Genomic DNA, 21534 nt, shown 5'->3' on the forward strand with positions numbered 1-21534 from the left:
TATATATATATATATAATCACAATAAAAACAAACAAAAAAGACAAGCATGATGTATTTGATACTATGAATCAAGTAACACTTGGATTTATGTATTTAAGGAATAAAATATAGTAGAATTAACTTTTGAAAACTAAGACCAAAGAATTCTCGACAGTAAATTACAACACAACTCTTGGTTTAGTTAAAACGCTCTTCGATGGTTCCTTTTATGAAAATAAAAACTCAAGAGTCTGCTAATGAGAATGACTCACTCCTGTGAAATTGTCTGTAGAAGAAGAGGATGGGAGAGAAGGACGATTTATTTTTTTTCCCCATGCAATCCCTTCTGCTTCCCGTCTCGGTCTCTCAAAGTCCCATCTTCTCCGCCCCAAATGCACGTTTCAGTCATGAGGTCTCGTTGCTCTTCACAGGCGTCAGTACGTCTTCCCACAGGTCGAGGCTGATCAGTAAGCGCCGTAGCGATCCTGAGAAAACATTGGGTTTTTATAAAGCCAGATGTTGAATCATTTTCCCGGTTCCTACAGTGCCAAACAACTCAGCTTAAAGGGTTAGTTCAGATGTTTTAAAGTAAGGTGGTATGAGATACTTCTCCGTAAGTAACAAGGTCACATGAGACACAGCCGTCTTCTACCCGTATACATACTGGGAACTATATTCTCAGAAGGCGAAGCAACTACTACTGCTACTTGGGCGGAGTGATTAGCACAACACCTGAAAAGCCCCGTTGTTACTCTCTGCTCCTCACCACGGGGCTTCTCAGGTGCTGCGAGCAAATCACTCCGCCCAGGTAGCAGAAGTAGCATAGCAAAGTTTTCGTTTTAATTACGTTTGAACTGATTCCAAACTTTGGACACTTTGTCGTTTTCTCTTGCCTCTCTTCTCTTAGCCCCTCACTATTTACACTCTCCGTCTTCATTTTGTAATCTGCGCCGTCAGTCTTCATGGCATGTATCGCCACAGCAGCGTCAGCCCGGAGTGCGGAAAAACCGCGACCGATGCGTTGGTCACATTGATTCAACGAAGCGTCGAGGCAAATCATTTTTGCATCGAGGATTTTTCGAAATCAAATTACTCGAGTTACCCGAGGAATCGTTTCAGGCCTAACTCTGTTGATGTCTCACCTGGATTGTATTCATGACACCGTTGGCCAACACTGCCATCTTGCCTGCTACGGTCTTCACTCCCTGTTTGAATTGTGCAATGTCCGGGCTGGAGGGGAGCACAATGTCAAAGCCTGGCGCCCGCCCTGGAGCATGAGAAGAGAGGAAGTAGCGTACATTTAGTGTCTGACATATTTAAATAAAATCCATACATTAGGTTTGTTTTTCTATTCAGCATGTTTTGTGAGGGAAACATTTAAAACCTCTATAACCTTTTATCAACTCTTTGTCTTATATTAAAGGTCCCATATTGTAAAAAGGGAGATTTTTATGTTTTCGAGGTGCTATATAAATGCTGTGACCGTATCAAAATGCTCAATCTACAGAAAAATGCACACAGCTCCTATTCAGAAACTGTGCCTTTAAACGAGCCGTCAGGACTTCCTGTACAGTTGTGATGTCACAAGTATATGATATTCTGGTCAAGAGTGTCGCTACAGTGACATTACAGTTATTCCCCGGCTGCAATAACGGTGCAGAGACTCAGGAAGCACAGATGCGAAAGACCCGGAAATGCTGACCAATCAGAGCAGACCGGGCTTTTTCGGGAGGGGGGCCTTAAAGTGACAGAGGCTAAAACGGAGCGTTTCAGACAGAGGGTGAATACAGCTATATTCAGACAGACAATATGAGAATATATTTTTTTTTACATTAAATCATGTAAACATGTTCTAGTAAAAGTACAAAATACAGGTATGAACCTGGAAATGAGCCAGATATGGGACCTTTAATTAATCTGCAGCGAAAATAGTCCCCAACAAATGCATTTCTCCTGTTTGAGTAACGTTGACTATAAGCTCAGTGAACAGTTCTTTAAGGAAATTACTGAGACTTTCACAATAATTGCGGTGTTCTCTTATCATGGGGTTTTCTGACACTAAGAAAAATAAAAGGAAAATGCCAGCAAACACACAAGCAAACAGGTCATACCTTTTTGGTCACTGCCCTCCCCGAACAGGTCAGCTGAACTGATGGAGGAGCTTCCAGACATGGTCTCCAGTCTGGTCTTTGCATCATACTGAGAGAAGAAGAAAGAACAGTCCACACCGGTGGAATGAAAATACTGTTTTTACAAAAACAAACAAACAATAAGCACACAAATCTCTCTCGGGGAGTTATTGCTTTCAACACATAGTTGCAATTTGCAATTTGAAATGTGGACGTGTGCTTGAAGCTAGGGCTGGGCAAATAATCACAATCTTAAAATCGTGATTACGATTGCACATTACGTTTTTTTTGCAAGTAAACTCTTATTTTGTCTCGTGTTCTGAATGGAGAAAAAAAACTGGAAAAGAAGGGAAACTCCACAGTTCAAGGTGTTATGTGTGCATATTCTTTCCAAAATGAGTCACGAGTAATCGTAGTGAATAATTGGGTCAATATTGATCAAAATAATTGTGACTATAATTTTTTCCATAATCAAGCAATTCAGTTCAATTTTATTTATATAGCACATTTAAAAACAACCACAGTTGACCAAAGTGCTTAACAAGCTAAGAAAAAAACAAAAAGGATAAAATTCACAAACAATACCACAAGCCAACTAATAGTAGTGGGTCTTAAGCAAGGACTTGAAGGTTTCAGCGGTCCGAGCAGTTCTTATATGAATAGGTAAACCATTCCATTCATTTTTTAACCTGGATCTGGGTACATCGAGGAGCATCCGATGAGAAGACCTCAGTGCTTTAACAGGTGTGTGGACGTAAAAGCTCTGATAAATAAGAAGGCGACAACCCATTTAAAAGCTTAAAAACAAGCAATACAATTTTAAAAATCGATTCTGAAAGGGACAGGAAGCCAGTGGTTATGGACTCACGCTTTTTAGTCCCGGTTAAAAGCCGAGCTGCAGGGCGCCTGGGTAGCTCACCTGGTAGAGCAGGCGCCCATATATTGAGGTTTATTCCTCGACGCAGCGGCCGCAGGTTCGTCTCTGCCCTGCGGCCCCAATGCTGCATGCCATCCCCCCCTCTCTCCCCCCTTTAACCGCTGAAGAGATGACTGATCTAACCCAACATATTGTAGCGCTCGGGGCTCCGCCGCACGGCTGGCTAGCTAGCTGAATGACGAGGAGACGGAAGACTGGGTTTTATTACCCAAGAACACAGGCTAATAACAGGGTTGGAAGAGTGCCCAAAACAACAAAAAGGCTGGAGGCCGTAACTAGCTAGTTAGCTTCCTCTCCTAACATAAGCACCTCCCCTTGCCCTCTCCCCTTATTTTCCTTCCTCTCTCTCTCTTTTCCCTCCCCCTTTCTGAACCTGACCAATCAGCTGAACTAGGGCAACATCTTCCCCCAATGAACACCACAAGAGTCTCTCCCATATTAGTCCTGCAGGGTCGCTACACTATAAAGAGTTACAGAAGTCTAAGCGAGATGTAATAATGCATGTATAACTCTTTTGAAATCTTTGCGTAGCAGGTAGGGCTCGACTTTAGCCAAAAGTCTCAGCTGGAAGAAACTGGCTTTAACAACAGAACTAATCTGTTTTTCAAATTTAAAAGCACTGGCAAAAATCACACCCAGATTCTTGGTAAATGGACGAATGTAGGAACCTAAGATATCAAGAGCCATCCACACAGAGCAGCCGTGCTTGAAGCTGTACTCGAGTTTAGGTAATCAAAACTGAAACGCAGTGGCGGTTTCTCACCTCTGCGCTGCTCTCCCGACCAAAGAACATGTCCGAAGAGATCGCCTTGGCATTTGCAAACTTCTGTCGGGCCTCACTTGACTCGGACACCGGAGCCGATACGTCGGCTTTTCTTCTGCTGGGAAGTCTGAATTAAACACATAAAACAACACATCAGAGCTGCACCCAGTCCAGTGGACACAACCCTTTTATGTTTTACTACGTAACACAGAAGACAGAGGCAGCATGTGTGTAGATACCTTTCTCCAATTGGCTGAATACTAGAGATGGTGATCTCCTCTTTGGGGTCCTCTTTCTCCAGAGCCCAGGAGGTGGTAAAGGAGGCAGTTCCTGCCTCCGTGTCCCACCGCGATCCAAAACTGTCTGCCACTGTAAACGGGTTGTCCTTATATCTGAAACATTAAACACAATGGATTATCAACAAAGTCCCTGCTAGTCTGGGACACCCAGTCTTCTTTATTTCTGAGGGCCAAAGCAGGTTAAAGCTAGGGATGCAACTAACGATTATTTTCATTGTCCATTCTTTTCTCGATTAATGGATTAGTCGTTTGGTCCCTAAATTGTCCGAAAATGGTGAAAAATGTGGATCAGTGTTTCCCAATCCCGAGAGGACGTCCTCAAATGTCTTGTTTTGTCCACAACTCATAGATATTCAGTTTACTGTCACAGAAGAGAAGGGAAACTAGAACATATTTACTTTTATTTTCATAAAAATGGACTCAAACCGATTACACAAATCCTAACAGTTGGCGATTGATTTAATAGTTGACAACTAATCGATACATCTTTGCAGCTCTATTGTAGTGTAAGACAGCTTAAAACTGACATGGTTGCAGACATCCATATTTATTTTAAAAGAAAAGTAAGAACTGAATGCAGGACAAATGTTTAAAAAATAGTGTGCTGTTATAAAAATGCTAAAATATATGTTTACTACCAGGTTTCTCCCCTTCAAAAGAGAAACTTAAGTAAATGAAACCATTCTGATACCTTATCTGTCAAGCAATTGTAACAACATCAATCAGATGGTATTCAGAACAGTGACATGCCTTCCTCCTCCTAGAACAACCAGCTTTTCTACATCTCTTATCACAGTCCATTTATTTTATGCAATGAAGGTATGTGCCCCTGTTGTTCCTTTCAGCAGCATCACGGGCACCTTTAGTTCACCTTCAACTTCGCTCAGGTCAAAAGATCGGACTGTGTTGGCGTAGCAACCACTGCCAGTAACATTGGTTGGGTTTTATAGCTGTTACCGCCCATGTTTTTCTCCCCTGTCACCATATCAATCCTCCTTTGCCTTTCCTAAGACTAGTTGTTTTGATGTCTAAATGTAACTGTCGTCGCAGCTGTAAGGACCATCCACACAGTGACCAGTACCTGGCTCACTGTCATGTTTTCTTGGCTGTTAACTGTAAAAACAGCCAAATTTAACTGTCACGGGACCGGTCGGCTAAACTTTGTCACGTAACTGGTCGGCATTATTCATACAAGATCATACAAAGGTGATGGCGTTGTGTCATCAAAGGAGTCAAATTTTACAGGTTGCACCTTTTTAAATTCTTTTGTCATATTCAGCAATGTGAGAAACCTGCTGAAAGACTGTGTTCAGATGATCAGCTGTGATCGATAACGCTGAGTCACTGTCTGAACGTCTCACAGATCTGCAGACTTCACATATCTTTCTGTTCTGGACTCAGAGAGATCAGTAAACATGGCGGTCATCCTCTGAACTCTGTGTGTCTCTGTGACCTTTGACCCTCGGCCGACATGTTGCTTCTCTGCTGATTTTGCTTTAGCTGAAACACATTGATTTAACCTTTTTTCTAAAAACCTAAAAAACTAAACCTAACTGTAGCGACCGCTGTCAGGACCCTCACCTCACAGTGACCGGTCCCCAGCTCACAGTCATCTTTTCTTGGCTAAACTTAACTTTCCTGTGACTGGTCGGCAGTCAACATAATTTCGCAAGGTATCATACAAATTGTTTTTCTTGGAGCGATGTCATCTGAACCTGTTCATGGGAATGCGTTGCACTTGTACTGTTTTATTTAAGTCACATTTCTGCTGACACTGAAGACAAAGGTGAGTGGCTTTCCTGTAAACCTGCAGGTGCAAAGAAGGATGGGCACAGAAAATGTTTCTCAGAACATGGCATGACCTAAAACAGTAAACTGTACATTCTACATACTGAAATGATGACTAACCCAGACCCACATGCTGGAGTTGGTCCAGCAGCGAGGCAAGGCAGCTTTATTTGTACAGCACATTTCAGCAATGGGGCAATTAAAAGTGCTTTATATAAAACACTAAAGAGCAGTTCTCATAAAGTTCTCAGTGCAGTATAAGAAATTAACAATTATTTAAAGAAAGGCAGCATCAAAAAGAAAAGTCTTCAGCCTTGATTTAAAAGAACTGAGAGTTGCAGCAGACCTGCAGTTTTCTGGGAGTTTGTTCCAGATATGTGGAGCATAGAAACTGAACGCTGCTTCCCAGATGACCTGAGAGGTCTGGGTGGGTCATAGTGTAGCAGCAGATCAGAAATGTATTTTGGCCCTAAACCGTTTAGTGATTTATAAACCAGCAAATTAATTGAATTTTGACTCAAACCGATTATCAAAACAGTTGATTCATTTAATAGTTGACAACTAATCCTTTAATCTTAGCAGCTCTTATTTAAACTATAGTAGATTAATAAGTAGGTATCCTTTGAGAGTGAGTCACGTACTTTGGGGGTCCAGAGGTGAAACCCGGCTCATCAAACATGTCCAGTTTGGAGCGAGAGGAGGACTTGGATCCCACGGGAGTCTCCTGCTCGATCACCTGCATCTCCGACATCACCGAGTGGGACACAGCACTGAAACAATCACACCCATTTAGAGATGAATCAAACACTTTGTGATGACTGCGCATATTCCATCAATCAAGGGGTCCTGCTCCTTGTACACTTTTATTCCCAATTTATATATACGTTCCTTTGAATTTTTTTTATCTTTATTTTTGAATAGTTCTTGTATTCTATCCTATTTATTATTTCTTGTATATTCTGTATGTGTGCTGGGTGTCTGATATTTTGCTGTTGTAGCACTGAAATTTCCCAATTTGGGATCAATAAAGTCTAATCTGATCTAATCTAATAATAAAAGTTGATCTGTAGAGTGTGTTGCAACTATTAGGTAATCGAAACCAACGCACCTCCACAGTGACATCATGCCACTATAACATCCGTTCTCAATCAACTGATATGAAACGCTTGCTTATGCGGTCATAATGCGGAATTCTAAAAAAGTAATGACAACAACACTGTCGGCGCGTCCACATGGTACAAGCCTTCCGTGATCGCGCACAGCCCCCCCACAGTTGCTAGTAGCCAAGGAGGACACGGAGGATTAAAAAAAACATGATGGACTCTTCACTTGAGTTTCTGCGCGGGAAAGTCACCGGACACCACAATCTTCTGAACATAGTCATACTGAGAAATACAGAGAGAGTTGGGTGGAGCTGATAGTCTTAATTAGCTTTGTAGCAACTCATTTGTCAATGGCTTGAATTAAATGAATGTTCATTAATATCAAAAAGTTATGCACTAAAGCTTTAAAAGGAGAATTCCGGTCAATTTCAACACGTAGCTCTGTTGTTTGGAAATTTGGAGTGCTGGCAGTAGCAAGAAAAACTAAAACAATCGGTGCTGCCTACACCGTGTTATCCCCCTGCTAGCGAAGGAATCATTGCACATGGGTAGGCACTTGTAATGACATTTCGAGCATATTTAGAGGCTTAAAACACGTTTAAAACTTGCCCTATTTAAGCCTGTTGGGTGCTAACGCTAGCAGGAGGATAACATGGTGTAGGCAGCACTGATTGGTTTCATTTATTTTGCTACTTACAGCACTCCAAATTTCCAAACAACAGAGCTACGTGTTGAAATTGACCGGAATTCTCCTTTAAGAACGTAAATGAACAATAAAGACCACTCCTGATTCTGTCTTCATTGAACCAAAGATATCCTGCTAAAGGAAACTTCAGGGAGATCTGTGATGTTACCTCCTGTTGCCGAAGCCCATGCCCAGTCTCTCAGCCTGCTCTCTCTTCTTGCCTTCCATGGTCTGAATCTTCTTTTCCTCCATCTTCCTGTCGATCTCCAGCTCTTTGTAGGCCAAACGCATCGAGGCCACACTGCAAGAGCCAGAACGAGGTTACGTCGGAGCACAGGTAGACAATCGTTTACCAACAGTTTTCTTTCTTATTTTGAAAAAAAAATAACAATAAAAATGATCGTAGAATGGAAATTACAAAATCAACCAAGAAAATCTCAATTCACACTTCTTTGAACTGGAATTTCCAAAACAATTTCTTTCATGCAAAAGTGTATAGGGTAAAGGGAGATAAAATAATATCCCTTACATGGACTCCTCGGCATGTTTCTTTGCCTCAGCCGCCTGCTCCTCTCTCATCTTCTCGGCCACTTGCGCCTGCTTCTCCACCTCCGAGAAACTCTTACTGCTCACCTTCTGGGCACCCAGACCTTTCTTTGCGCCGAGCTGCATCAGTAGGAAATGTGGGACACAGATTAGTTCCAGGTTAGAGTCAACGTTACATATTAACAACATTTATTTGTATAGCACTTTACAGCAACCAGCAGGTATCCAAAGTGCTTTACATGAAGTAACAGTAAAACATAACATACAGTAAAATCAGAAGGAATAAAACATACAATAAATCAGAAAAAGAATACATTAAAGCAGAAAAAAAACGGAAAATGTCACAGCACTATGTTTTAAAAGCCATTCTAAATAAATAAGTTTTAAGGTTAGATTTAAAACGAGCTACGTCTCTTATAGTGCGGATGTCAGGAGGTAACTTGTTCCAAAGCCTCTGCGTCGCAACTGCAAAAGCGCGATCACCCCGGTGCTTGTGCCTCGACCTTGGGACTTCTAAAACCAGGTGATGGATGACCGCAATGACCTGTAGTTTTCGCCAACAGTTAAAATGTCGGACAGATACGCTGGAGCCAGGCCATTAATGGGCTTAAAAACAAACATTAAAATTGATTCTAGAGCCGACCGATAAAGGATTTTTAAGGCCAATAGCGATACAAACATTTGGTGATTTAAAAATCCGATATTCCCGATATATATATACACAGTGGGGAGAACAAGAATTTGATACACTGCTGATTTTGCAGGTTTTCCCACTTACAAAGCATGTAGAAGTCTGTAATTTTGTATCATAGGTACTCTTCAACTGTGAGTGACGGAATCTAAAACAAATCCAGAAAATCACATTGTATGATGTTTAAGTAATTAATTTGAATTTTATTGCATGACATAAGTATTTGATACATCAGAAAAGCAGAACTTAATATTTGGTACAGAAACCTTTGTTTGCAATTACAGAGATCATACGTTTCCTGTAGTTCTTGACCAGGTTTGCACACACTGCAGCAGGGATTTTGGCCCACTCCTCCATACAGACCTTCTCCAGATCCTTTTCCTTTTCTGTTTCGGGGCTGTCACTGGGCAATACGGACTTTCAGCTCCCTCCAAAGCCACTCCAGGACCTTGAGATGCTTCTTACGGAGCCACTCCTTAGTTTCGGGTCGTCGTCATGCTGGAAGACCCAGCCACGACCCATCTTCAATGCTCTTACTGAGGGAAGGAGGTTGTTGGCCAAGATCTCGCGATACATGGCCCCATCCATCCTCCCCTCAATACGGTGCAGTCGTCCTGTCCCCTTTGCAGAAAAGCATCCCCAAAGAATGTTTCCACCTCCATGCTCATGCATGTTGGGATGGTGTTCTTGGGGTTGTACTCATCCTTCTTCTTCCTCCAAACACAGCAAGTGGAGTTTAGACCAAAAAGCTCTATTTTTATCTCATCAGACCACATCACCTTCTCCCATTCCTCCTCTGGATCATCCAGATGGTCATTGGCAAACTTCAGACAGGCCTGGACATGCGCTGGCTTGAGCAGGGGGACCTTGCGTGCGCTGCAGGATTTTAATCCATGACGGCGTAGTGTGTTACTAATGGTTTTCTTTGAGACTGTGGTCCCAGCTCTCTTCAGGTCATTGACCAGGTCCTGCCATGTAGTTCTGGGCTGATCCCTCACCTTCCTCATGATCATTGAAGCCCCACGAGGTGAGATTTTTCATGGAGCTCCAGACCAAGGGAGATTGACCGTCATCTTGAACTTCTTCCATTTTCTAATAATTGCGCCAACAGCTGCCTTCTCACCAAGCTGCTTGCCTATTGTCCTGTAGCCCATCCCAGCCTTGAGCAGGTCTACAATTTTATCCCTGATGTCCTTACACAGCTCTCTGGTCTTGGCCATTGTGGAGAGGTTGGTGTCTGTTTGATTGAGTGTGTGGACAGGTGTCTTTTATACAGGTAACGAGTTAAAACAGGTGCAGTTAATACAGGTAATGAGTGGAGAACAGGAGGGCTTCTTAAAGAAAAACTAACAGGTCTGTGAGAGCCGGAATTCTTACTGGTTGGTAGGTGATCAAATACTTATGTCATGCAATAAAATGCTAATTAATTACTTAAAAATCATACAATGTGATTTTCTGGATTTGTTTTAGATTCCGTCACTCAAATGTATCAAATTCTTGTTCTCCCCACTGTGTATATATATATATGTATATATATATATATATATATATATATATATATATATATATATATATATATATATATCGGAATATCGGATTTTTAAATCACCAAATATTTGTATCGCTATTGGCCTTAAAAATCCTTTATCGGTCGGCTCTAGAATCAATTTTAAGATTTGATTTTTTAAGAAATTTGCAGCCCAATAATAAATCATTAAATTTGGGAGGGTAAGCCCACCCCTCTGCCTTGGTCTTTCAAGGATTTTTTTTACGTAGCCTTGAAGTTTTACCTCCCCATAAAAAATTTGAAAGTAACTTATCTGTTGCTCGGAAGAAAGACTTTGAAAGGAAAACTGGAAGACTTTGAAATAAGTATAAAAATCGAGGCAGCACATTCATTTTAACGCAGTTAACTCTTCCGATATATATATATATATTTTTTTAAATGCAGAAACGCGTAACAAAACATAAACAGATCAAAAAAAATCAAGGAATGTTGTCAACAGGGACGTTGTAGATTGCCCTCTGGTGGTTATACTATGCACATTTAACAAGTTGACATCAGAGAATTTTTACTATTTTTCCATAAAAAACGACTCAACCGATTAATCGATTATCAGAATAGTTGGCGATTAATTTAATAGTTGAAAACTAGGGGTGCACGATTCAGAAAGTTACGATTCGATATCGATTTTTAGGCTTAAGATTCGATTTAAAAACAATTCTCGATTTAAAAAACGATTCACAGTATGTAAATGTAGTTACTTTCCCCATGTGATTGCAGTAGACATACAATTTAAAATAAAAAAATAAATTGATTTTGAATCGGTAGAGCTTGTATCGCGATACGAATTGAAAAAGAATCAATTAAACTTTGCAGCTCTAATCATATGTCAATATACCGTCATAACGACCAGCCCTACCCGGCATTGCAGAGACAGGGGTCAAGGTTTGTTGAAAATATGACTCACCCCTTTTTTGGCAGTCATGGGCTTCTTTTTTCCAATGATGGAAGGCTTCATATCTGTAACACAAGTGACAATCTGTTAAAAAAATTGTACCAAATTGTGAAATGATTTTTTTACTTTGCCAACCTGAAATCAAAGCAAGTAAAACCACACCAGCTCAGAAAAACAAGGTAATATCGCAGAGAAAGCACACGGAGAAGAAACATGGCTTTGGTTTGGCTTTCGTTGAGTTCAAACATGGCTGATGCTCAGCAAAGCACATTAGCCAAAACTGTTTTTTTTTTTTTTTTTTTAAACTGGGTTTCGCTAAATCAACAGCGAGACGAAAACTTTCAAGCTCTCACAACACTGATGTTAGTCAGGCAGATTGCTTTCAGAAGTATTTGCACTGTGAGAAAACTAAGTGATGGATAGGCAACTAAAAATAACAGACGCTTTCGAAAACTATTAATTCAGTAGACACCTAGTCGACAACGTTTCATCTCAGGGATTGTTCAGGTGCAGCCGGAAATTCCACCGGATGTCTTTCACTTCGGCCGGATGTCCGTCCCCTTCCTCTTTCTTTGTGTTGCCGTTCTAAACTCCGGTGGATTTCTGAGGACTATGGTTAACTGCTCCTCAGATCTCTGCAGGGTAAATCCAGACAGCTAGCTAGACTATCTGTCCAATCTGAGTTTTCTGTTGCACAACTACAACTACTTTTCAACGTACACGTTCCACCAAAACAAGTTCCTTCCCGAGGCTATTTGGCAGCGGCATCGTGGCTCCATCTGGCGCGTAGCGCCGTCCAAGACAATTGTGATTGGTTTAAAGAAATGCCAATAAACCAGAGCATGTTTTTCTCCCATCCCAGAATGCTGTGTGGACTAGCCAGACCTTCCTCCGCAGTGCTGTGGAGGAAGGTCTGGCAATGCGAGACTAGTAGACACCAGACTATTGTGACAAATACTATTATTAGAGTCCTTTGAACACATTTGTCAACAAGGTATTACCTTTCGAGTTATGGACAACAATGTCTAACTGTTGCATCTGAAATGCTGGAAGCAAAATACTCATCCACACACTGATTACCTGCAGGTATGTAAGACAAAGCTAATTCTATAACAGCAGGTGCTCACGTAAAATAACACACAACTATCACAGTCCCTCCTAATTAGGCTATTTTCCAGTGCGTGGCAGAGAGGAGAAAATGAGAGGCGGCTGATGAGATGTCAATCAGGCAACACAACCATGCGTCTGAGGCATTAACCAGCCGGCGCAAACAGCAGCTAATCACCTTTAGGTGTCCATCCTTCTTGTGATGACAAACGCATGGAGTCCTCTACACGAAAGGACAAACCAGTCACAAAACCAGAACCCAAAACACAGAAGAAGCTGATTTAACATAAGAATAATGCTTTTTATCAACAAGGTTTGAGTCCAAATTAGAGCAGGGGGTCTTCAATGTTTTTTTTAGGCCAAGTCCCCGTCGGCTGAAAAAGAGACGGAGCAGGGACCCCTTACTATCTATACTGCACTTATAAAATTGAGTTGCATAATAAACTGGGCCTACAATAACGTGTAGGGTGGTCTAAAGCCTTAACACCTACCTTGTTATGCTGCATACAATACTAAGCTATTAAAAATAATCATTGTTGACATATTCATATATTTATACATCATGTTTTAATGTTAAAATGTGGCACAGTAAATCCTTAAAGCTATAGTGCGTAGTTTCTGGTGCTCCCCATGAGGAATTCATTCATTCATTCAACAAAACTGTCGGCACGTCCACATGATACAAGCTTTCCGTGACCTTCCGGACCCCCTGTTGAAGATCTCTGAATAGACAGTTTAATACACTGCTGGTTGGATTTGTGTCGTTGACGACATGTTAAGGATTGTGTAAGTGATTAGTGAATTAATGAATCAGTCGACAGAAAAGTAATTAGCAACTATTTTGATAATCGGTGATAGAGTCTCTCCCTTTCTGCGGTTTGTAATGTTCCTATTGCACCTGTCTTTTTATAAGTTTTCTCTTTTCCTCTTTTTGTGAAGCACATTTTGCACATTTTTTGTATGAAATTTGCTATAACTGAAGTTTCATTATTATTGTTAATTGGGAAAACAATCAGCAGAAAATAAAGAAGGGCGTTACAGTACATGTTCATGTTTGTATACACACTCAGATAAATATATTTAAACCAAGGGAGACAGAGAAGCTGCAGAACAAAACTGAGGAAGTATGTGCCCCTTGAATAAGCACAAATGTCAAAACATGACACGGGAAATTGCAGATGACGGTACTGGAGTTACTAAAGAGCAGGCCAGTGCTTGTGATGTCACTCGCAGAGGCTGAATCGGGCTAATAGACTCACCAATGGAGGCTTTGTCGGACGTGCTCAGACCGTCGATGCTGGGTCCTTCCTCCAGCTCTACAAAGAACCAGACGGGAAAAAACATTTCAAGCAACACGACAAAATATTCCTTTTATTCCACCGCTTGTTGCGTAATATAAGTTGAGTCACCTCAAGCTGATACTTCTGTTATATTTATTTATACATATTATTTGATACAACCCATTCGATACACCAGAATCTTCCAGCAGAGGCGAGATATCATGACTTAGTAGGGCTGCACACTGTTTTTATTGTCATCGCAATATTGACTGCCGCAATAAACACATCGCAATAGACACTCCGATATTTTTGGTGTAAGTTGAAAGAAAATATCAGCATAAAAAAACTACACTTTAAAATGCAACTGTCACTTTTTTAAAGTGCTGCCTTTTATATTCAATTCAATGTTCAATTTGATCAATTAAAAGAAAGTTGGAAAGGATTTCCCTTCATTTGTTTTATATTCAACAAGCAGTTTGTTGTATTTTAGCCAAATACTGAAAGCAGGAGAAAAGCAGAACTGGGCTGCGCGATATTAGGAAAATATCTAATTGCGATTATTTTGACTGATATTGCGATATGATTCACGATATTGGAGGGAATGTTCGTTTTTGTATCATTATTCGCATTTTCATTGAAAATGATTAACATTGAAAGAAATTAAAATGATTATCGTGTGATTTTTGCGAGGATCTGTACCAAACAAAGATTTTTTTCTGTAGTCTGTAGGATACGATGTGTAGGTCGGGACGTCTCTGCAGCACCACCATACTTAATCCAGAATGGTTTGACACATATTTTGACAAATATTGGAAGAAATATTGCGCCCCCCTGCGATTTGGATATTGCACTAGTCCATATTGCGATTTCGATACAATTGCAATTAATTGTGCGGCGCTACTGAGAACACTTTAATATCTATATATTATTTATCGCAAGTAATGGTAACAAATCAGAAACTCTGTTTTCTGTTTTGGTGACGGTAAAACAAAATGTAAACAGTTTAAAAAAGGTGTCAAGATGTTAAAAAAAATTAACTGAACCAACAACGTGTAGGTAAAATGTGTAAAACAGAGATGTGTTGTACTAACGGTTGTCATCCTGGCCTTTGGCCGTTGTGTCTGATAGCTGGGGGGTCAGAGTGGCTCCATTCTGCTGTGGCTCAGAGGCTGGTGCCATGCTCCAGTCCATAGCAGGCTGAAAACAAAGGAAAACAATCCAAGCTATTTATATTTTCAATTAAGCACACAAGAATTCATAAAGCCAGGTTCTTTTTAGAGCTGGGTAATATATCGATATTATATCGATATCATGATACGAGACTAGATATCGTCTTAGATTTGGATATTGTAATATCCTAATAACAACAATAATAACCAATACGTGTTGTCTTTTCCTGGTTTTAAAGGCTGCATTACAGTAAAGTGATGTCATTTTCTGAACTTACCAGACTGTTGTAACTGTTCTATTATTTACCTTTCCCCACTTAGTCATTATATCCACATTACTGATGATTATTTATCAATGCGGTATCGATAGAGGTATTTGGTCAAAAATATCGTGATATTTGATTTTCTCCATATCGCCCAGTTAGTTAGTTAGTTACATTATCGATACTTCTTCAATTCCTAGTGTCGTTTACAGTGTCACATTTACTGTTATATTTAACTAAACTGTTTTAGTTAAGGTTAATTTAAAGTACATTTCCAAAAAAAAAAAATTTGTATTATGTATTTATATTACAAAACAAATATTGGCCAAAAATATGGCAAATATCTATAATGGCACGAATATATTCCTGTTCCACGTAGTGAAAAATGTTCCCTGATATATGGCTAACAATTTTTATCACAAACTTATTTATTAAAGACGGTAGCATGCCATGATTTTGCAACAAACTAGTCTCGCAGTGCCAGACCTTCCTCCACAGCGCTGCGGAGGAGGGTCAGCCTAGTCCACAGAGCATTCTGGGATGGGAGGATGGGCATTTCTTTAAACCAATCACAATCGTCTTGGGCGGCGCCAAGGCCGGACGGGACATTCGGGGGAACCTCCAGCGGCACCGCAACAATCCCGTAAATGAAACGTTGTCGATATAGACTAGAAACAAACCTGTGTATGTTCTGCAAAAAAGTCTGTCTCTTCCTTCTCAGGAGCTGCAGGAGTGCTTCCTGCAGAAGACTCGATCCATAGCTGCAACAAGAAGAGGAAGAGTTATACTGAGTTATACTGAGACACACAAAGACCTTGTCTGTGTGTATGTTCATGTCATTTTCTGTTGATATACATGTATGCTTTGTTTCCTTACTTGGGTGTTTATGTAATTTGTGGTAATGTTTCGTTTATGTCTTTTGGTGCTAATCATTTTATGTATGTCTGTCCTCTCTTTTTTTTTTTTTTTACGAGCTACACAGGAATGCCAAAAGAATTTCAGCCCTGGCTGACAAAAAAGTTGCATCGTATCGTACAATTCCATCAACTATGTTCACACAGGAGGTTTACAATTGTGACTTCTACCTTTTTGGCATATTCCCTGAAATGTGATCATCATACACTGATTACTAAACACCTTGTGGACTGTGAACTAAACCTGACAACACGGCTCAGACAGTGATAATCACTCTTATGCAACATGTCAATCATCCACAGGACACAGGTTCATTTCTGTTATTTCGACTGAGTGAGTGTTGTACCTGTGAGGTACAAGAACTCATTATTTAACCCTAATCAGGTTGTGTGTAGCTAAAAGCTAACAGACTACAGGAGCTGGCCCTGAGGTCAGACCAGTATTGGTAAATTAAGAAACATCACATAAAAGCGGTAAATATTTTAGCTTGATTTGAAACATCCTAGAACAGAAAAAGATGCTGCTCGTTTATCATAATCTTCCAATGCTCACTGTATGTGCTCCCAATATATTTTTTTCAGATTATTCCAGGTTATTGTGCTTTATTTGACAGGCACAGAGAGGATGAGAGGGGAGGAGAAATGTGTGTGATTGTACTGAATGTTCCAGTAAGTAGCGATGGTTTATTAAGTGCGAGTTTCTTCTCTGGCTGAGATAGTTTTCACTGAATTAACTTGTCAGTTAGGATTAATAAAAATCCAGCATGTTCTGTCAGATGACATGTGCACTCCTGCGAGTTAAAAACAGGCTGAATTAAAATGGAGATTTATGATGTTTTGATGCATATAATTAACAGGTGCAGCAAAGATGAATCGATTAGTTGTCAACTATTAAATTAATTGCCAACTATTTTGATAATCAATTAATTCAGTTTGAGTCCAAATTCTCTGATGTCAGCGTTGTTAAATGTGAATATTGTTCTAGTCTCTTCTCTCCTCTGTGACAGGAAACTGAATATCTTTGAGTTGTCGACAAAACGAGACATTTGAGGACGTCATCTTAGGCTTTGGGAAAACACTGATCCACATTCTTCACCATTTTCTCACATTTTAGAGACCTATCTCTATCTCATATTTTAGGGAATAATCGTTATTTGCAGCCCTATAATTAACACAAAAAGCAGGGTTCTCCGCAGCACTTCGCAGCTTAGGCGGCCAACTAAGCAAGACACGCCTGCCGACTTATCATCGGGGAAAAAATAAATAAAAATAAATCGATATCCGCCGTGTTACTCTGTCCTGTTTTCTCCCTCTCATTCCAAACCGTGACTAATGCCAGTCTCCCTTCTCTGCAGAACGCATCTTTTTATAAACGTGCTATGAAATATGTGACAGGGCTCGACATTAAGGCTTGTCCACGACAAGTGGATTTTTGTTGTAGGGCAAGTAGAAGAGAAATTTACTTGCCCCACTGGACAACTTAAAACTCAAACAGAATAAAATGCCACGTTACTTCACGTTATGTGCCACTCATTACTAGGGTTGGGTACTGAACAAATAATGTCGGTACTACCGAGGACGGATTCACTTTAAATCAAACGGTGCCAAATTTCGGTACCCGAGAGCGCATAAGCGCGAGCATATCTAACGTCTTGACAGAGAGCGGAGCTCCGACTGCCGACACACACACAAACACAGAGCTGTGGTGCCGACGTTTGGGGATTTACAACATAAGAGTAATTCCCCAAACTGTTTCCACTGGATTGATACTCACATCTGAACCATATTTCGACAACGCAGCATTTGCTTGCTGCCGAATCTTCTCCCTGTACAACTGGGCTGCACGACTATTATACTTGGCGTTGGTGTCATTTGTGGAGCAGCCATGCTGGCGGAAGAACACCGTCTACAGGCAGAAAGGGAGTTATTGCATCAATAGTAGTAGCAAACAATAGTAGCTAATGACTCCACCTAGAACATGGGTCGTGGACATGAAAGATCTTGTTATTACTTACCGCATTGGCATTGCCTCCAACCTGCATACATCTAAGCTGAAACCAGTTCCAGTTGGAGTCTAACTCAGTGGACCTGAGGGAAAAAGTAATTTGGAAAACTCAAAATCTCCAGTGTGAAAGGTACACGGGATCATGGCACTTCAGGTCACTCAGTGTCTGTAAATTCTTAGTCACTCACAATCTGTGGTATGTTCTGAAATGCATTTCAAATTTGAATTCATTGAAAGGATAGCTCCTTGTGGCCGGGGTGGCTCAGTGGTAGAGCAGGCGCCCATATACTGAGAGGTTTATGCCTGGACGCAGAGGTCCAGGGTTCGAATCCGACCTGTTACAAATTTCCTGCATGTCATGCCCCAAAAAAATAATCTTAAAAAAAAGGATAGCTCCTTGAGATGTAGCATCTCATTTTTAAGGGGGTTCTATAAACACAAATACAAAATTATAAAACACATAGAATATTAGCCGTCAGCCCTCTTCTCAGTTACAGTTACTTGGAGCTAATTTAATTGATATCAAGTGCATTGTTTTATAGGTATTCTGTGATGAGATAGCATATATTCTTTAATACATTTCTCGTGTGTTGTTCTTTCACATAACTAAGACTAAAAAATAGGCTAGGTAAAATTATTCGAAAGGACATATGTATATTCTCTACATGAATAATCTTGTGAGGTAGATAGATAGATAGATATATAGATAGATACTTTATTCATCCCGAAGGAAATTTTAGAAAACTCTGAATATGTGCGCCCGCTCTACCTGACTGAGCTATCCTGGCCATCCTGGTATCTTTAATCCTTGGTGAAGAAAACATTGAGAACCTCTGAGCTACAGAGTACACACAGCACACATGGCAATTAAAGTGTCATTCATGCTCTTCTTCCAGACAGCTCGACTTCTCCCTAAAACTGTCAAAAAAAGTATACACCATGATGATGATTTTTGATAGCTATATGATCACTGTTGAGTTCCACCAAAGCTTACCTGATGAAGCTGAGATGCACGCCCAGGGAGCGGTGGATGCCAGAGCAGTCAATGCATAAGAACACACCGTATGAAATACTTGCCCAGCTTGGGTTTTTGGCAGCGCAGTCAAAACATACCTGTACAGAAACAGAATGTACATTTCATGATCTACTGTTACAACTGTAATGAGCATCTCAACTCAACATCCAAATGGCACATACACTGACTGCAGTGAGCAGTTTTCCCACTCTTATTGTTTATTTTATAAAGGACAACACACATTAGTCAACATTTCTGTAAATGTGCCAGTGTTAGCCAGCTGGCAAATTTTCAACTGTAGTCCTTTGGCCAGTCCCTCCCTCCGTGACATATTATTAGCAAATATAAATCCCCATTGATGATAGGCTAACTGGCCTGTAGGTAAGGTAGTCACTGAGGTAGCCATCCACAGATACAGTTCATCCTAAGGATTCACTGTGCCACATGTATGTTTAACATTAAAACATGATTTACAAAACCATTATTATTTTATTAGCTTAGTATTCTATGCAAAAAAGGTATGTATAAAGGCTTTAGGCCGCCATACATGTTATTGTAGGCCCAGTTTAATATGCAACTTCATTTTATACAATATATGTAGTAGGGGGTCCTGCTCCGTCTCTTTTTCAGTTAAGGGGTCCTTGGTTTAAAAAACGTTTTAGACCTCTGCTCTAACTAACTCTAAACTTTCCGTTTGGACAACAGACACACAGAATTTCAAAATAAGAGTTTGTAATCAAATTCTGTCTCAGTCTGGAGGTCTTTCATTTGAGTTACAAACAACTATCCACACTGTTATGTATCTTTTCTTATCTATCTCTTGATATATTACTGATGATTTCACAGTGCAGTGCGTTTCAATTACATGTTGTTAATGATTGACATTGTGGTTACAGTAAAGTGTACAATTATATAGCACTAGCATCCTTATGTATCTGTATATTCAACCACAGAGTATGAAAAAAAGAGTTGTTTTGAACGTTAAAGCATTTAAACATGTTCTAGTAGAAACCCAAAGAACAAATAACGTTATGAACCTCACATTAGCATAATATGGGACCTTTAAGTACTTCATTAAAATGTACTTCGTTAGATTCCACCACTGCATTTAACATACGCTTTCGTTGAAGCCAGCTCTGTTAGAAATATATAATCAAACCCAGGTACGGTTACCGTTAACGTGAACATATGGCTCTGACACGCAAGGCTTCCAAACATGTAGCTAGTTAATGTAACGTTACATCAGACACTGTTAGCACTGGATAGCATAACGTTATGGTTCAATACTTTACGACTTAACGTTAATATCTTTAGCTCAACATCGTGCCTTGTTTTGAATATATCTAGAGTTTAGTCTAACCAGTGAGCTCATTCATTCATTCAATCTTTCTTTACTTTCACAAAAATAGCGTAGCTAAATTGGTTGGCGTCCTTAGCAAACACAAATCGTATACGTGGCCTTTATGTTGGACTGCTACAACGCGTTAGCTAGCTAATGTTAGCTGGGCCTGGCTAAGCTATGAGCTAGCAAACAGTTAGCTAGCCAGCTCCCCGCCTCTGAAAACAAACTGCCAACCCACGCCACACAAACAGAACACACACGCACAACGGTGGCGTCTTATTCGGTTACCTTGTTTGTAGGAATAGATCTTAATCTTTTGAAAATTGTAAGGATCTCGGTCTTATTCGGTTCCGTAGCCATCTTGCCCCTCTGACAATTTCCATAAGGTGACGTCACTACGGACTCTCGTAGGTTCCAAATCTAACAAAAGCGAAAGTTGTGCGTAAACAAAACGTGAAACCTCTACGTGCCTACGAACAGTGTTGGTCATCTTACTTTAAAAAAGTAATTAGTTACAGTTACAAATTACTTCTCCCAAAAAGTAATTGAGTTAGTAACTCAGTTACCACATTGTAAAAGTAATTAGTTAGTCAGCAAAGTAACTGACGTTATTTTTTATGTTCTATAACGCTATTACGTTCTATAACATTTTTAACGTCAAAGATGTTTATATTAACTGATTGAAGAATAAAAACAATATATAGAGAAAAATCGAGCATTGCTTGTTTTAACAGAGTGGCTCCATCTCCTTCACTGGAGCTCACGCTAGCTGCATTTGGGCTTGGGTTAGCATGTGTTGATGTGAGGTGCTTCATAAGATTCGAGTTGCTTGAGACAGACGTGGATAAAGTCTTTTCTCCTGGGCGTATTGTGCATGTTACAATGTTAATAAACATTTTTGCCTTTAATTTCAATGAGCGAGAAGTAGTGTCGGTACTTCCAGTTCGAGAACGCTACCTTTGAATTTCCCTGGCTCGTCGCCATTGTCGCTGTCTTGTGTTTAGTGGTAGTCAGAGCGTGCAGTGAGACCCACCCAGCCAATCATCATCGCATTTGCAA

The 21534-nt window shown here is 40.3% G+C and overlaps 1 protein-coding gene across 1 annotated transcript; it reads right to left on the reverse strand.

Annotated features, from left to right (window-relative positions):
• On the reverse strand, positions 1-20872 carry arfgap2 (ADP-ribosylation factor GTPase activating protein 2). The gene is made up of 16 exons (XM_078255463.1): positions 20764-20872; positions 19113-19231; positions 18129-18201; positions 17888-18019; positions 15880-15960; positions 14859-14964; positions 13747-13803; positions 11393-11445; positions 8214-8350; positions 7854-7985; positions 6538-6666; positions 4049-4201; positions 3810-3936; positions 2092-2179; positions 1123-1247; positions 1-465 (listed from the first exon to the last, which is right to left on the reverse strand). Exons 1-16 carry the CDS (start codon positions 20833-20835, stop codon positions 445-447), a joined length of 1605 nt encoding a protein of 534 aa, XP_078111589.1. The 5' UTR covers positions 20836-20872; the 3' UTR covers positions 1-444.
• Positions 20873-21534: the final 662 nt, after the last annotated feature.

The sequence above is a fragment of the Sander vitreus genome, chromosome 1 (assembly GCF_031162955.1).
Source record: "Sander vitreus isolate 19-12246 chromosome 1, sanVit1, whole genome shotgun sequence".
In the NCBI taxonomy this organism is placed as follows: domain Eukaryota; kingdom Metazoa; phylum Chordata; class Actinopteri; order Perciformes; family Percidae; genus Sander; species Sander vitreus.

Coding starts and splice junctions, on each gene's coding strand:
- arfgap2 (XM_078255463.1), bottom strand. CDS start 20,835: ATGGCTACGGAACCGAATAAGACCGAGATCCTTACAATTTTCAAAAGA. Junction 18,202..19,112: donor GTGCATCTCAGCTTCATCAG/GTAAGCTTTGGT, acceptor TTTTTCCCTCAG/GTCCACTGAGTTAGACTCCA. Junction 14,965..15,879: donor TTTTTGCAGAACATACACAG/GTTTGTTTCTAG, acceptor CTTTGTTTTCAG/CCTGCTATGGACTGGAGCAT.